Consider the following 17,469-nt stretch of genomic DNA (forward strand, 5'->3'; position numbering starts at 1 on the left):
CACAAATCTTTCACCCTTTTTTCACAGGGCATGTTTTCTAAATGTCTTATTTTTGTTACTCTCTTTTGGAGTCTCCCTAATTTGTTCTAATCCTTCTTAAAGGTGTGCCCAAAACTGGACACAGCTTAGTGATTATGACTGCTAATTAATAGATAGAATGTCATTTCTCCAGTGATAGTACTGATGTCAGTAAATCGTGTTGGGTGTCATCTCTCTTGTTCACAGGACTAGGTACAGACAAGACTTTTTCAGAGTTTGGTTCTGTCTGTGCACATAATGGAAAAATACGCCCACGCTGATATACAATTGATCCCCTACTTTCTGTAGGGATAGTTTTCTGGGAAAATACATTACATGAAGTCAACTGGTTCAAAAGTATCTAGCTCACCTTGATCTAATTCATTAGTCAAAACAAGACTTTGTCCTAATTTGTAATCATTGTATCACAATTCCTGGATCCAGCAAATTTGTGGATAGACCTAATGACATCAGCTTGAATGCAGATGTGCAGAGCTCCCCATTAATCATTTGGTAAGCTGGAGGAAAATCAGAGTGAAGCAATCTTCAACATATCAAGAATGCAAAGTGGTGCTTGAAAAGGTACGAGTATTTTAAGCCTTACAATAAGTGGTACTTAATTAAGCCCATCTTCCCTAATTCTGGTAAAATATTTCCGCACATTGCTTACCTCTCCCTTGCAATTCTCAGTCCCAATCTCATTCTCCACCCACGGACTGACACTCAGAATCCCCGCCCTCCCAGTCCTAGTTTCCTTGCCTAGCCAATCAGTCTCCTCACACCCAGCTGTCAGTTCCCTCTTCCCCACTACCTGACTCCAGTCAACTCTTCTCTGTCCTCACCACTTCCCAGGGCTTCTTCTTTCAAGCTATTTCCACCAGAGGTCTAGCTCTTATCCCCTCAGCATTCCAGTCAGGCAGTTTCCTTCCCTGCCATCTGAGCCCAGCAGGGATAGACAATGATAGACAGTCCCCTGCTCTCAGTTCAGTTGCCCAGTGCCAGCAGCAGTCCAGAATTGCAGTTTCAGGCAGAGTCCTGCTGAGCCCTATGCTGGCAGATGCCCATTAAGGACAGAACACATCTTTCCTGAAATGTGGTGCCCAAAACAATGCTTCAGTTGAGGTCTAATCAGCATAGAGTACAGCAGAAGAATTCCTTTTCATGTTTTGCTTACAATACTCCTGTTACTACTCTTTTTTTTAAAACAATGTCACATTGTGGACATACTTTTAACTTGTTGTGAACTCTGACCCCTACACCCTTTTCCAAAGTACTTGTCATAGATAGTTATTTCATTCTATTTATCCCAGACCATTTCTCCAGTTTGTCTAGATTATTTTGAATTATGATTAGGTACTAGAGACGGAAACAAGTTCTTTCAGTCTTTCAGTGTACACAAGAATCTATGATATATGATTTGTGACATTACAGTGGTTTTCCAAGGATGAATTAATGGACAAAACCATAATTTCTAAAAACACGTAAAAAAGATATTCAAAATTTTCAAGCTTGAATGGCTCCTGAACCAGATGACGTTCTGTCAGCTCTTCTGCCAAACTCTAATCATTTGCCAGTTATATTTCATTTCAGTTCATTTTGAGATGACTAGTTTCTTCCCAGATTTATCCCTGAAGCCCCAATTATATGTAACATCCTCTTTCCTCCCTGGGTTACCCGGGAGCAGGCCACACTCACCTGTGTGCCTGGATGGCTGATGTTTTTAACATAAAAGGAGATCCTGAGTACCTCAGCTGTGATGTTATTTAGTTGGGGGTTCCCTATCCACCCCCTTGCTGCTATCCCTTACTCCTAAAGATATATACAATGGCCGTGCCTCCACCTGGCTGGCTCTGTACACACTCAATGGTGTGCCTTGGGAGCCTGCAGGAATAAAATTATTCCAGCAATAATCTGGATCCAACTCTGAAACAATTATAAATAATATACATCTAATTGATAAAATTAGAATTAACACAGCTTAAGAAATTTAAAGAAACAGGGTTTAACAGAGTAAAAGTGAATAAAATCAATTAACAAAGTAGACATAAAGAAAGGAAACTTAACTATCTGGCATTTACACTCCTACCATTTATCCCACCCCAGTGTGTGCACTCCTCTGGATTCAGAGTCCTAGACACTTGCAGGCACACTTGGAGGCAGCTGGAGTGGAGATTGCACTGGGCAGCTCCTGTGTGTGTCAGTCCAAGCTGTGCAGCCAGTCCAGGCAAAGCAGTCCAGCAGCTCTGGTTTACTGGGTATATCACTCTGCCTCTCTTTGCACCCAGAGTAGTCTGTGCTCTGTCCCAGGCAGCACTTTCCCAAACAGCCACAAATACTCACATGCAGGGTTATGCAGGCCCTTCTCAGCCACAGGCCCAACCAAACTCTCTCCCCTCCAGGGACAATCACACCAACATTCCCTGAAGCAGCCTGCTAGATACAAGCCCCAGCAGGTTCTCAGGAACAGGCTCTAGCTTCCAGCAGCAACTCCTGACCTGGAAAAGGCCCCACACCAGCAATCTGGCTCCTCTCCCCAAAATGGAGCTAACCAACCCTCTCTCTCCCTGCCTAGAAGAGAGCAAGAGTTTTTTTTCTCTCTTCCCCTCAAGACTCATGGGAGTTGTAGTCACTAGGGCTAAATTGCAGCACAAAGGATCCTACTAGTAAAAGTCAGATGCTCCTATAGTGAAGGGACTACAAACAATGCACTATTTATTGGACAGCCAGGATTGCAATGCACTTATTCATTTAATTAAGTAGTCTATCCATATATTTTAGAAATGCGCCTCTGTCTGTCAGAGTCTCTTTGTTCAAGAACTCCTCCTAAAAGGTAAGAGCTTGGACCACCAAATTTGGTGTGCATCTTCCTCTCAGACTTCCTTAAGGTCAGGGTTTGGTTGGGCCAAGAAAATGGGAAGTGCTGGGAATGGGCCTATTTCCCACAACATGGAAAGGGAGGTACACAGAGCGGAGGGCCGTAATACTGGAGTGGCCCATAGGGGCAGTGAATATGCAGGGGAGAGCAATACTGCAGAGAGACCACTGGGACAGTAGTAGCACCAAGAGAGTGGCCAGCTGGGCTGCGACTCACCATCTTGGGTGCCACCAGACCGGGTAAATAGCCCCATGTCCCATACCCTTTCCCCCAGCCTTTGGCCACAGCACTGGAGGTGGGGAGGCTGAGGGAGAGAGAAGGCCCATGTTGGCTATCAGGCAGGAGGGCCTAAGCAGGATAGAGAGAAGGCCCCTGCTGGCCAGAGGGGTTTGCTGTGGGGGAGGGAGAGAAAAGGGTTCCTGCCACCTGGGGACAGGTCTGGGGGGAGAGAAAAGGCCCCTGCCATATGACACCCCTCACCCTGAACCCCTCTTCACCCTCAACCCTCATTCTTGCACCCCCACATACCTGAAGCCTCTGCCATGCCCTCCACCATATCTCCAAGGCCCTGTCCTCACTCTGATACTCCCCACACTACCAAACCTCTGCCCTGAAGGGCAACACTGGGTAAGTCTTCTAGTACGCAGAACTCATTAATTAAGTATTGAAAAATATACTGATCCAAACTGGCTTTATTAACAGCAATATTCCTTGTAATAATATCAAATGGCTTACTAATCTGATTCATGGCAATCAATAGTGCAGCACCCTCTTAATTGAATGGATGCTGAGAACGGAAGAGGTATTTGATTGTACTGATTACATATCTATGTTGAAAACCTTGAATGCCTCAGTCCTCCATGTTGTAACCAACAACTGATTCTTAGATTTGCACCCATGAACCTCCAGAGTGTACACAGTGTCAGAGTTATTTCCATTTCTCAGAACCAGAAGGGGAATGTTCAACTGTGATCAATTTAAGGAAGTCTATCTGGGTGACAAGGTAAAGCTAAAGTGATCAAGGGCCACTTTTTCCGTGGACCTTTCTAATTTTTCGTATGATGTCCCACTGACCTAGAAACATTTTTTGGACATATGATTACTCCTGTTTGTAAAGCTACCCACATGTGTAAATGTCTGTAAGATCAGGACCTTAGTCACTGTGCCTCAGTTTCTATTTTTAAATTGAGGGTACTTCCTTACAGTATAAAGGGTGCTGTATAGATTAGTTAACTAAGATTCATACAGCAGTTTGAAAACAGTATTTCATAAAATACATTACATTTCATATGGTAATGGACAATCTTTCCAGTGGTTCAGGAAGAATTTTAAAATTCCTCTAGGAAAGGGTTTTTTTATTTTATTTTCTCTTCCTCTGGTATAGATATTTGTTTCCTCTATAGAATCTCCTGGGTCTTCATCTGCAAATCACTCATAAGGATTCCCTGCCCTAAATTTCTCATCATAATAGGTTTTCAACCCAAACAAAACTCTCTAAAAAGGAAAAAAAATAATGTCTGGAAACTCATCTTGGACTTATCTATTTCAGATAGGGACTAGATGGAAGTAATTCATTTAGTGACATTTTCCATCTGTAATAAGTTTTTTTTTATTTTTAATTTCTTTTGTTGCTTTAGAGTGCAACATCCCTCCAATGCATATGCCAGATATGCTTAAGATGATACCTTTACATAGTTGTACATAGTGTAAGTGTGACAAGGACACGCTATGACTTATGTTAGGAGTTTATCAAGGGAGCTCAGATTTCTGTTCCAAGGTACTCAACAAAAACATTTACTTTTCATATATATTTGCAGCCCCTGAACAACTACTGCTATTTTGCATTACAAGTTTAATCCTCAATCACTTTGTTTGCAGAGCTATTGGTTCTTACAAAACTAAAACAAACTGTAGGTACACATAAATAGTTCATCCTACAGCTGCTTGCTTTATATCCAAAGCACAACAACTAGATAGAGGTGTAATAAGATTTGAATTCAATTCTTTTTTGTAGGTTCAAAAATACAGATATAATCTGTGCCTGCAAAAGAATGAAAGTTTATTCTGAAACATTAAGTCTGCATGGAGGATTTCACACAAACAGAAGACTTCTACCTGTGGAATTAATCGTGACAACTGTACAAAGAGTACCATGTTTTAGCATATATAACCCATGGGTTATGCAAAGTTTTACAAATCCCGTCCCCCCTCCTGCGGTCTATACTCGTCTGCGTGTTATACAAGTTTTTTTTACTGAAATTACAGGAAGACGAGATTGACTCTTACTTGATAAAAGCAGCATAAGAATTCCCTGTGACCTTCTTCCCTCTGTTGCATCTCTCTGAACATGGTTGGCTCTCCCTGAGACGGGGGGTGCTCTGTTTAAGGACACAGCTCCTTTGCTCAGCTCCTGGCTCTGGTTGCCTGGTGCAGACAGCTCACCCTCAGGGGAGTGCACAACACAGGCGGAAGGCAGCTTTCCCAGCCATAGGCAGGTGTAGAGAGTTGGAGACGGTGCAAGGGATAAGCCCAGTCACCTTCCCTTCCCATGCAGCCTCCCATGACACAGCCAGTCTGCCCTGCTGGGCTGCAGTCATCTACTCGGCGCTTTGGCAGTTGTGCAATGATGTAGCTAGAGCTCAAATGCTTCTGTGTGACAGGCTCAGACCCTGACACCTGAGTTAATTACCCTCATTATCATTCATTAACAGTTCATCTCCTGTGGGCTATACACATGTGCGGGTTATCTAAGACTTTTTTACAAAATCAGGAAAAATCGCAGGTTATGCACGGGTGCCAGTAATACACATACACAGGTTATATACACTAATTTACGGTACAACAGTTTTGTACAGAAGTTAGCTACAGAGACCAGCAGAATCCAAATCCTCCTCCACAAGCCACAGAGCTTTCTGCAACTACTGCTTCAGTCTCAAGGTTAGAGCAGCATTTGAAGTCTGCTGAAGTCAACAGCGTTATGAAAACGGAATGAAAGGAGTATTATACCTACCATCTTCTTAACACTAACCTCTTTCTTTATTTTCAAATAATCATAGTATCAAATACAGGATTACTAAAGTTTTCACACTCATGTATCATATTCACCATTATGGTTCCAAGTAAACTGCATAGAGGAAACATACCTTCTGAGTTCCAGCCACTAGTGTATAGATACCTGACATGGCCACAACCAGGTGGATTTTGTATTTGCATTACATCAGTTGTATGTTTTGCCTTGCCACCTGAAAACCTTGAGCCCTTTGGATCTCGTTAATCTAAATTCCCCATGAAAATCCAGGAGGAGAATAACGTATTCCAAATAACCAAATCTATTTTGGATATTGATATTATTGTTAACAATGAAAATATACAATTAAACAACCTGCTCATTTTATTCTGAATGAATCTGGTTAATTTAAACCACAATGCACTCAATCAATGCAAAAAAAAAAAAAGTGACACCCATTGAAACAGACCATTAACAATGACAAAAGTTATCTGATAAGGTAGTTATACCATTAACATGTATTTGGTTTGTTTTCACAAGGTATCACAGGTCTAGCTAGAATGCTTGCTGAACTTCCAGATCTTATTAAATATTTATAATTAATCCTTACAAAGTCACATTTCACAATGCTTGTTCTAATTAAAGGGACACTGTCAACTTGAATTTTTTGAAAATAACTACTTAAAATAAACCAAGTTTTTTGGTAGAGTGCCATTTAAATAATGGAGTCTGGTTTTGTTAATTTCTTTAAATAAACAATTACAAGATTCTCTGTTCCAATTATCACAATTATAAATTCACAGTTTGTATTTAGAAGTATCTGTGGTGTGATCCTGTGAGCACAACAAATCTACCCAGGCTAACCTTCTCACCCTACCTCAACCTTTTTTCCTCTCTTCTTCTTGCGTGGTCAGTTTCATCTTTGCTGTTGCTTTTACTTCCAAATTTTCCAGGCCTTGGGGAAGCTTGTCTACCATTGCACACAAGATGTGACAAAGACCAAAAATGATGAACACAAAAAAAGTATTCATGCAAGAAACTTAAAATGAAGCAGGACCCTTCCTTTCGAAAAGCTCTTTCTAGATTTGTTTTTCAATTCTTTGTTTCTGAGGTAAATGTTCAACAATAAAACTGAAGAGGATATCAGATTTGTGCATAAGTGAGGTAACTTTGAGACTGAAATGAGTAAGGCTTCACATTTTAGAGACGTGCACAAGCAACAAAAACATTGGAACTCAATCTATAGAGTGCAAAAGAAATGCACAGCATAAAGGAAATGAAAAAGTATTTTCAGAATATTTTAATATCTGTCAAATAAAGTTATTTTAAGGGTTACTTTCTACTGCAGTAGTTTGGGATTTTGGGACAGAAATGTGATTTCCAAGCTGACAATTTCCCTTCAATACTATATGGCTATGTCTAGACTACAACTTTTTTTCAGAAAAAAGAGCTCAAAATGTGCTCTGTAATTTGAGTACCTTTTTCTGCCCTTTTTTTTTTTTTTTTTTTTGAAAGAGGCTTTTCCAAAAATTGGCCCGTCCACACTGGGCCACATTTTGGAAAAAAAAAACCTCTTTTGGAAGATCCCTGCTTCCTCGTGGAATGAGGAAGATAGGGCTTCCAAAAGAGCGTGTCTGCTCTTCCTCAAAAAAAAATGCAGAAGAGCAAACACGTTCCCTTGACACGGAGTGTTTTTCGGATACTGGAGGTGTCCTGGACCCCTCTTCCCCCCACAGTCTAGACGTAAGTATGGCAATGTACTGTTTTCTGTATTAATCTGGAAAAAAGGCAAGCTCACTAATTTTTCAGTGTTTGCAACATCATTGTATTAGAATTTAGATGATGTTAATAACCTATAGCCCTATCTCAAAGAAAGGGCTAATGCAAGTCCTTATCATAAATGAGTGATTTCATCATGTGGCAGAGAGAGGATAAGTTCTTACCCGAATTCACAAAGTGTGCTGGCAATGTGCTTTACCATGATATGAGCCACCCTAACGCTAGCTGTACAGAAACAGTGATTAAAAGAAAAAGGATATAGTGGGTTTCAATTAACACCTCTTAAAGTTATTAAAGAAATTTACAGACATGGCATAATTCAAAAGAAGAAACACTGATCACACACAGCAGTGATGGGAAAAACTAAGATTAACATTTACAATTTTTGGGGAAGGAAAAATTAAGGGTTTGGCAGGGAACTCTAGTACACTTCCACATTTTATATCAGCAATTGCTGTTACTTATTCATTGAATTTTCTGACTTCACCAGCCACATATTTGTGCACATAATTATTTGTGTTTGTAAATGTTAAGCTCAAAATTATACAGGGATATGAGATTGTTCAACCTTAATGATAGAAATGTAGCTGTGTTAGTCTGGTGTAGCTGAAACAAAATGCAGGACAATGTAGCACTTTAAAGACTAACAAGATGGTTTATTAGATGATGAGCTTTCGTGGGCCAGACCCACTTCCTCAGATTAAATAGTGGAAGAAAATAGTCACAACCATATATACCAAAGGATACAATTTAAAAAATGAACACATATAAAAAGGACAAATCACATTTCAGAACAGAAGGAGGATGCAGGGGGGAGGGGAGGAAGGTTCTGTTCTGAAATGTGATTTGTCCTTTTCATATGTGTTCATTTTTTTAATTGTATCCTTTGGTATATATGGTTGTGACTATTTTCTTCCACTATTTGATCTGAGGAAGTGGGTCTGGCCCACGAAAGCTCATCATCTAATAAACCATCTTGTTAGTCTTTAAAGTGCTACATAGTCCTGTATTTTGTTTCAACCTTAATGAACAGGAGCTGAGGAAACTTCCCCCCACTATTTGAACCTAACAGGATGTTTCTCCTTCATAGCCCAATCCCTCTGCAAGGCCTGTAAGACATCACACCCGCACCCCTGAGCAGCCAGAGAGCCTCACATTACCTGCCTACTCCCACAGCCACCAGCCTTCTCTCCCCGCATGGAGCCAATGTCTACTGGTTCCTGGTTCCTCCTTGCTCCTGGAGCGGTCCACCTGTCCTGCACATTCCAGGCTTCACAGAAAGTTTGGGAACAGATGCAACCCAACCAGAATTCAACAGGACATGCTTACAGGTGTTGAGATTGGGTTGACTCAAGTATGAAAACGATCTGACACTCTCGGACTTGGGTCAGGTAGCCTCTAATCACATTCTTCTTCCCATGGGGTTGGCGTGGCAGTAACTGCATTTCTTGCTACTGCAAGTCACCCTCCTGCCACCCACCCTCACTAAGCAGGGTGTGCTACAGGGTGAGCATGCCAACAAATTGCAGTGCCTCTCATTTTGCAGCACACACAACACAGAGAGGCAGCCAGAAGCAGGAGCAGAACATGTGGTTGCCACATCAGTAACCTCACATTCAGGAGACATCCAGAGATGTATCTAAGGCATGCAGTACCAGAAGTCCCAACCAGGTAAGACCTAAAGACAAGGTGGCAGCAGCAGTGCTAGCACAAGTTCATGGGAAACCAGCTGCTCTACAATGAGCAATGCAGAGCCAGGAGCACAAGGGAACAGCTGGTGGGCTGGGAGGTAATTAAACCTCAGGGACTTTACAGAGAAAACAAAATTAAGTCTGAGCCAGCAGCTAGAGCCTTGCAACCCAACCAAATTCCAACACAACCCTAGTACTAGTTTGGGTCAAGTCCAGTGTAGAAGCAACCCAACACTCTTGGGTCAGATTTAGAGTGTCTGTAATCTAGGTGGGTTTTGGCCAGGCTTTAATATTAGTCCCAAGCAGATTTTTAGACAAGAACACAGAGATCCAGAAACCCACAGTGGAAAAGGTGAAGACTTTTAGAGGAGGGGTTTCTGGAGAAAAGGAAATCACTACCACCCCACACTTAAGAGTCTTGAACAGCTACATTCCCGGATCCTAGACAAAGCAGACCTGCCAACTAACAATCCCAACATCCAGAAGGCATAAAGTGACACAGTGATTTTCATCTCTATTTTCTTCACCCCCTTCCAGCATCCAGCACAGGAACAGGGGAACTTAGAATTGAGGCCTTTTTTATGCTAGTTGACTTAATTTACACATCTGGTTCAGCCAAAGCAGAGCTGTCTATTGAATATTCAATAAAATATTTATTATAGTTTGTATATAAGCAGATGGCTTTGCTTGTGCTGAGTCACGTATGAAAAATCCTGTAAGAACACCAAATGGCACACCTTTTTTCTTATTACATCTGCCCAAGCTCCTCCAGAGAAGTCAACTTTACAATTTCAGACAGCTTGCACAATTCAGGACAAGAAAACAAAATATACTAAAAGGTTCATTATTCTGTATCCTCCTCCCCAATTTTCCCTAACTCTCTGTTTATTCTTTCTGAGTATGCCAGTGCCAAGTACACAGGAAAATTATCAAGTCTTAAATTTGCCAAATGGCTACAGTGCAATTCACAAAAGCCCTGTTTACTGAACATTATTGTTAGTGGTGAGAAGAACACAGTGGAATTGAGGAAATTTCTTCTGGAGTATATCCAGGTTGGGCTTTTGTTTTTTTGTTTTTTGTAAAGAATATGATGCTTTACTTCTGGCTCCAATAGAAAATAACAAGTTTATCCTAAATTCTTATTTTTTAAAAATGTGGAAAACATTTAAAAATCTCAATATTAACTCTGATTTTTTACTAGAACAATAATCCATTGTAGTTAACAAGAGTTGCATGGAAAATATCTAAATGTCATTTGTGACTGTAAAAATATGAGCAGATTAACATTTCCAATTAGCCTCTAAAAAGGCCAATGCTTAGATTTCATTGTTTTAAAATGTTAGTATCAGAGCCATTGGGGCAGATTCTGCTCTTTGATTTATTTCAATTATCATCCTGAGAGCATGTCTAAGCAGTAAACTTACCTGGACAAGTATTATCTCAGCTTTCTGTTAACTTTATACTCACTTTTGGAGTACAGATTAACACATGTTCAAATGCTTCCATTTTAGACTCCACATAGATTCTTCCAGCAATTAACTACACTAAAGTATTTCATAATAAGATAAAAATCAGAAATGGGCTTCAGAGGAATCCCAACTATCTATAAATCTTTGACAGATGTTCAAAATCTAAATTTAGATCTGAATCCAGCTTGTACAACTCATAATATGTTTGCAACAGGCCAAATCAAACCTTTGAACCCAAACACACCGGAAATTGAAGGGTGGACATTTTTAAAATCCATACATGAATCTAAAGCCAAATGTTGTGACTTTTCGCTGCCACAACATGGGATCCAAAAATGTTCCAAGTTTGCAGAATTGAAAGTCCATTCCAAATGTTGTGCTTTAGGCCCACATTTAGATAAAATACGCGAAGAATGGTAGGACTTACATTATCTCCTTGTGTGTAGCTATCCTTGGAGCAGAGGCATCTATATGGCTTAGTGCTTGTGTCACAATGATCAGCATGGCCATGACAATTACACCTGCATACAAAAACAGCTATTAAAGGAAATACACAAAATGCATTATTTGAGAGACAGCTCTCCACTATTTTTACACTGTCATGAAGGTAATTTTCTACTTTGTTAAGAATAAACCAAGTCCCAGAAAATACTGTTCTTAAGTGTAGTAACCATTAGATGTCTTCTCTATTCAACATTTATAAATGTCAAGTAAATGCAGCTTTCTAGGGGAATAAATTGACAGAACCATTTCTAGACCAACTATTAAGTTATCAAGGGTGCATTATGTGCTTTCAGTATATACTATGCAGATAACAAGGCCTTAATTATTTACTACAGCTAGCACCTATCTTGTCAATATTAACCCTTTGATCTTATAAGTTGGTCATAATATCTTAAAGATCTTTCATGTATTGAACTTAAACACAAGGGCCCAATTTTGCCCTCAATTACATATAAACTACTCCTATTGAAGTCAAGTCCTCCTATGAAAGTCAGTACTTGTAAAGTAATATACCCAAGTAACTGAGGACAAAATTGGGACTACAGGTTTTTTTTTTCTTTTTTGAAGTATGAAATTAGTGTTTTAGCTCTGCAATAGAAAGGACTGTTCATTACAGAGTCACTGACATACTACATCACAATATTTCTAAATAAACACCTTTTCACAAATACAATAATTAGAAGGTAAGTGTGACCATGGTAGAGTGTTATCTACCAAAATGAGATCAAATCTTTCAAAATATGAATTCAGAAATAATACTTGTTCACAAAAATCAGTACCATATATTCATTTGGAGACTATTTCTCTAAATTTGCATAATTAGTCCTTTAACAAAATTGCACACTTAACATACATATTTAAGTTGTCAGTCAGAAATAATACAACACTTTCAGAATGGCTTCCTTTTTAAAGGAAAAACTGTGGCAAAAACAGAGAATGTAGATCATTAGGACCATTAAAATTGCCATGTCTGAAAATCTGTAATGAAACTTAGAAGACCTTAGTCAAACTTTCAGTTATAAGCCCCTATTTAGAAGAGTTTGTAATGCCAAGAAAAATAAACTCTTTTGACATATTTATCTTATAAAAGCCATTAATTATTTTAAACATGCATTTGGCTAAATGTTCAGAAAATAAGTTTAATGGTATGTGAGTTCTGATCCAATACTATAGGCCAGATGCTTTGCACAGTTACAAAGTAAAACCAGAGTTAAGCCATTGACTTCAAGCTAGCTAATGATATATCACACATCTTTCCAAATGTTCAGTTTTTCAGAAATGTCTTTAACCAATAACGCCTACCTTCCACTGATTGTAATTTCATCAACTCCATAGTATCTGTGCCTGAAGTTGACCCAAGGCTCTGTTGTATGGTATTGGCCATGAAGATGAATCCTCACTTGTGTGGCTTTTACAAACTCTTGGAGAGATGGAGTATTGTAGAAGTCATTGTAACCAGGCCGACGATTCGGCTCAGGTGTAAGAATGCTGAAAGTAACGTTTCCACAGGAGTATGGAGTAAATCTGCTTAAAAAACAAAAAAGATCACAAAGACTGCAAAACATTGTAAAAATATCGATTCTTCATGTTTTTAAAGAGGGCTTCTAATGGACAAATTCTGATGCAAATGGAAATCACATACAGAGCTCAAATAAAAACTCATGACTCAAATATGCCATGTGTCTATTTCCCCCAGACTGCCACTTTATTTTTAAAATGAAAATTTATATTCTTGATTACAAAGACTCTAGCCCTTATGGATGGGAAGAAAATCTTGGAAATTGAAAGCAATATTTTCCCCAGTATGTAGAGAGCCAAGAACAATGACTCATGAACTGGTCTGGCTGATAAAAGGCAATTCATACATTCAGTGGTAATAATTCAAGTGCCCACATTATTAACTATTTGCCAGCTGATCAAAGCTTGTAAAAACTGGCACAAATCACATTATGAAAGCCTACAAACTACTGTGTTATCTTATTTTGATAGTATGAGTGGGTAGTATTTGAGAGAGTACTACACAACTTCCTTTTCCTTCCCCAAATTAAGAAAAATGCAAGTGCTTTGGATCTAGTGAAACCCAGCAGGGCTCAATGGGAGCCAAGGTCAATGAGCACAGCTGAATATGTGGGCTTCAAAAAGGGAGGACATAGCCAAGCAAAGCCCAGCACAACAGTCTTCACAACCTACTATGAGCAGAATCTCATTTTGGCATATTTAATGGTCAGAGTTTGGCAAGTAGGCAGAGCCTATGGAGAAGAAGCATTGCTTTTTTCCCCCACCCAAATTTGGACACTCTAAAATATATGCACCCAATGGCAGAACTTGGCACTTGATTAATGAAATTCCCATGCATTTCTTTTTCCTCTAGAAAACTTCTGGGATTTTTGAAAAGTAGAAGCTCTTGCTAGTAATTTTTGTAAACAGTTTCCAGTTTAAGCCCCTACCCTGCAATGAAATCCTCTGCTAGTGTAGGCCCCGGAGTCTCAGTGGGGGTCCCATTAACTTTGTTGAAACCCCCACAAATATTGAAAGTAGGAATAAGAAATCCTCCGGAAAAGGCTTATTTTCCGGAGAATAACGTCTAGACTGGCGCTTTTCTCCAGCTTTTCCCCAAGCCGGAAAAAAGCGGCAGCCATGTTAATGCAAATGCCGCGGGGGATATTTAAATCCCCCGCGGATTTGCCTATTCCAAAGTCTACATTAGCATCCCTTTTCCGGAAAGGGGTGCCAATGTAGACACAGCCTAGCTGTTTCTGTTTAGAAGATATGCTGATTAGGCTTGGCAGATTTTTTATTTTTTTGTAATTTTACCAGATAATATTAGTTTATTAAATTTTTAGCAGTTTAAGTTTCGTAGTTGTCCAAAATTATGGACTTAAGTGTTAACTTTTTTAAATCTATTTAAATTTTCACATATGTGGGAAATTATGAGATGGCAGGGAAAAAGACATTAACTGATCGTAGATTCAGAGATTCAAAAAGTTAAAGCTTTTTAAGTTACTAAAACTCAAACTATCAACAAGGCAGTATATAAATATAAAATACAGTAGACTTCTGATAATCTGGAACCTTTGGAACCTAGGTGGTGCCGGATTATTAAATATGCCGGACTATTAGGCGGTACTATAAACTGGTCATATATATATATACAGTATATACTGTATATAAAGTGTTTTTAATGCTTTTTATTGTAGCACAAGCACTGTCCAGCATCACACAATGCCAGTGGCAGACTGACTTGGTCCTGTCCAGTTTCACTCGGTTCAGCTGCTGCCACTGATGCCTTGTGACTCATTTTTTGCCGAAGCTCACTCACTAGGCTCTTGCCATTTTGATGCTGGACTATCGTGAGTGCCGTACAATTGGATGCCGGACTATTGGAGTTTTACTGTACATTGAATATGCTTAAATCAATTATTTCTACCTTTTTTATTATTTATTTGCTAATCCATTTGTAACAGATAAAATCTAAATTACTGATTTTACTCTCATAAATCCTCAACAGTACTCTTCTTACTTTGCTTATCTATAAATTTCTATGTTCATTGATGGAACTATTTCTGTGTCAATTTGTGTGTATGTGCAGTGAAAAACCTGACATATACTGACATTTCCCGATAAAAATATAATCCTTCCAACCTTAATTTTAATGTTGGGAGAGGCATCATTTTAAAACTAATTTAGATGATCAAAACTGTTTTCTATGCTTATTTAATGAACTGGCTTTCTCCAACCCCCTCCCCCACTGAATAGCAGCAATGTTCAGTAGTCATTGTGAAAAACTGACTGAACTCATGTGACCACACGCCGTTTCCTTTAGAATCCTGAATTCTTCAAGCCCATATAAAGATAATGACACTTCAAAAGACTTGGTGAGGTGGCAAATGTGAAAAAGCATAAGCACCTGGTCAGTATTCACAGATTGTTTTTCAGTCAAGTAATAAACAGACCTAACTCCAATTAGAGTCTGAAATTAAACCAGAGCTAATGCATTATGACAGGTACTTTGTAATTTACACAAGGCAGTCAGTGAAATGGGCGTGACTGGCAATATGTTTCTGAGAGTGCTTCCCCAAAAGAGGAAGTATTTGTGTTCTTGCTCACTTTTGCCATTGCTGTTTATTGTTCAGCAATACAAAAGCGTCTAAGTTCCAAAGCAAGACGCGATGCTCTCAGAAGTCATCGGTAATTTTTTTAGATTAAATGGATGACTGAAATCAGTTAAACTAGCACTCTTTTCCATCTTGCTTATCAGTATGCCTCAATTTCTTCACTAAGTGATAACAGTCCCATAAAATACGAATTACCATTTTTCAGTATTCCAACTCCGTGAGAACATGGAAACCACCTATCGCAATGGGAACTTGGAAATGAATTGTATCAGATACCTGTTGAAAGCATTTGTATGATACAGACAATATCTATTCATACCTAGGAAGCTGGAGACAGTTGACAGAGTCCGGACTTTCTAGAAAGCCATTGTTTTCCATTCCAAAGATACTGCAATTTCTAGCAAAATATTGCCAATCTTCCCAATTTAAATCATTTTTCTTTTTCCTTTGAATTCTCATTGCTTCAGGCTGTGGACTATAGAACTGTAGTATAATATAGAATACCTACAAATGAACAAAATAGAACTACATTTAGAATTGCTAGATTTATATACCAACATGAATACCAGCATGAAGACAAATATTACATTTCTGTATCCACATGTGGCAATAACTTCTTTCTCAGCAGTCACCGTATATGTGTACTTTGAATAAAAAAAACAGTAAGATGATGCACTAGAAATATCTAAGGGTATGTCTACACTACCACCCTAGTTTGCGGGTGTGTCTAAGGGTATGTCTACACTACCACCCTAGCTACATGCGGCACAGAGTCCGAACTAGCAGACATTTAAAAATGGCGGCGCCCGGCAAGATGCAAATGAATCCCGGGAAATTCAAATCCCGGGCTTCATTTGCAACTCCGGTTGACTACATTACCACCCTAGTTCGAACTAGTGTGGTAGTGTAGACATACCCTAAGATATTTCTCCCCATCCCCCAAACACTTTTAAGAGTTGAAGTAATCTTACTTCTTAACCTGATCTTCACACAACTCCTTGGTAGGCAGTGAAATAATTCCATGAAAATTATTCTTCATTACCTTCTGAGGTCTATTTGAAATTAATACCTCATTGTATAGCAATTCCATGGTCTGTGATATTGCCAAAATTTAGTCACAAGCAAAAAGGCATACTTAGGAGTCACTAAACGGGCGTTAGCAAGTTTTCTGTTTTTAAGACCACCCAGTTTATCACTTTTCCCTGCCTTTGGGCTGGAACTACTTTAAATAACTGTAACAGAAGATTTTCCTCAACCACACCATCATATGGGCATTTGTAGTAAGCAGTCCCGCACAAATACTCAGATCAAGTGAGCCTTAATATTCCACAGATATTTAAATTGGCTTTTAAATAGAGACCATGTTCTTACAAACTAACCAAATCTATCCTCATATACTTTTCTTCTCCCCCAAACGTGCATACCCAACTGGAAAAAAAACCCCAAAAGCTAATAAGAGTAAGTTCTATAAACATTACACATTCGGAAACAAATGAAGCAATTCCATTAGTAGCTCTATTCATCCTGAGAGCAGGCCACAGTAGGCTCCTGCCTTTTAGCAGCAAACTCCAACCAGGCCCATATTAAGAAAGAAACTGTAGAAGCTGCAGCTTAGGACCCCTTTAGCTCCACAAAAAGATCTCCAGAATGCCAGAGGTCCAAATATTTTGTGAGGCCCCTTAGATCAGGAATCCAGGCTGCAGCCATCAAAGCCTTGAACATTTTCCAGCTCTGCATGGCCAGAGCAGAGGGTGGCTCCATGCACTGCTACCCCCTTGCTAGGCTGGAGGCACATTGCTGTCCCCATGCTGCGCTTGACTGCAGGCTCTGCCCAGGCAGTTCCCATTGGCCTGGAATCCTGATCAATGGGCGCTGAGGAGAGGGGTGTCTGAAGTGCCTGCAGGTGAGTGCAGGGTAGCACAGCTCGTACTGACTCACCTGTTTCCTCCCATTCCTCTCTCCCATCCCTAAGGGTATGTCTACACTACCCCCCTAGTTCGAACTAGGGGGG

General features: G+C 39.6%; 1 protein-coding gene across 1 annotated transcript in view; it reads right to left on the bottom strand.

Annotated features, from left to right (window-relative positions):
• LOC142828021 (usherin-like) overlaps nt 1-17,469 on the bottom strand; it is a 176,890-nt gene that overhangs the window by 92,288 nt on the left and 67,133 nt on the right. Inside the window, exons 6-8 of the mRNA XM_075925196.2 lie at nt 15,778-15,962; nt 12,646-12,867; nt 11,267-11,360 (exon numbers count right to left, since the gene is read on the bottom strand). Of these exons, the coding sequence (XP_075781311.2) occupies nt 11,267-11,360; nt 12,646-12,867; nt 15,778-15,962 (501 nt within the window). The remainder of the gene's footprint in view (nt 1-11,266; nt 11,361-12,645; nt 12,868-15,777; nt 15,963-17,469) is intronic.

The sequence above is a fragment of the Pelodiscus sinensis genome, chromosome 3 (assembly GCF_052426305.1).
Source record: "Pelodiscus sinensis isolate ZL-2025 chromosome 3, ASM5242630v1, whole genome shotgun sequence".
NCBI lineage: Eukaryota > Metazoa > Chordata > Testudines > Trionychidae > Pelodiscus > Pelodiscus sinensis.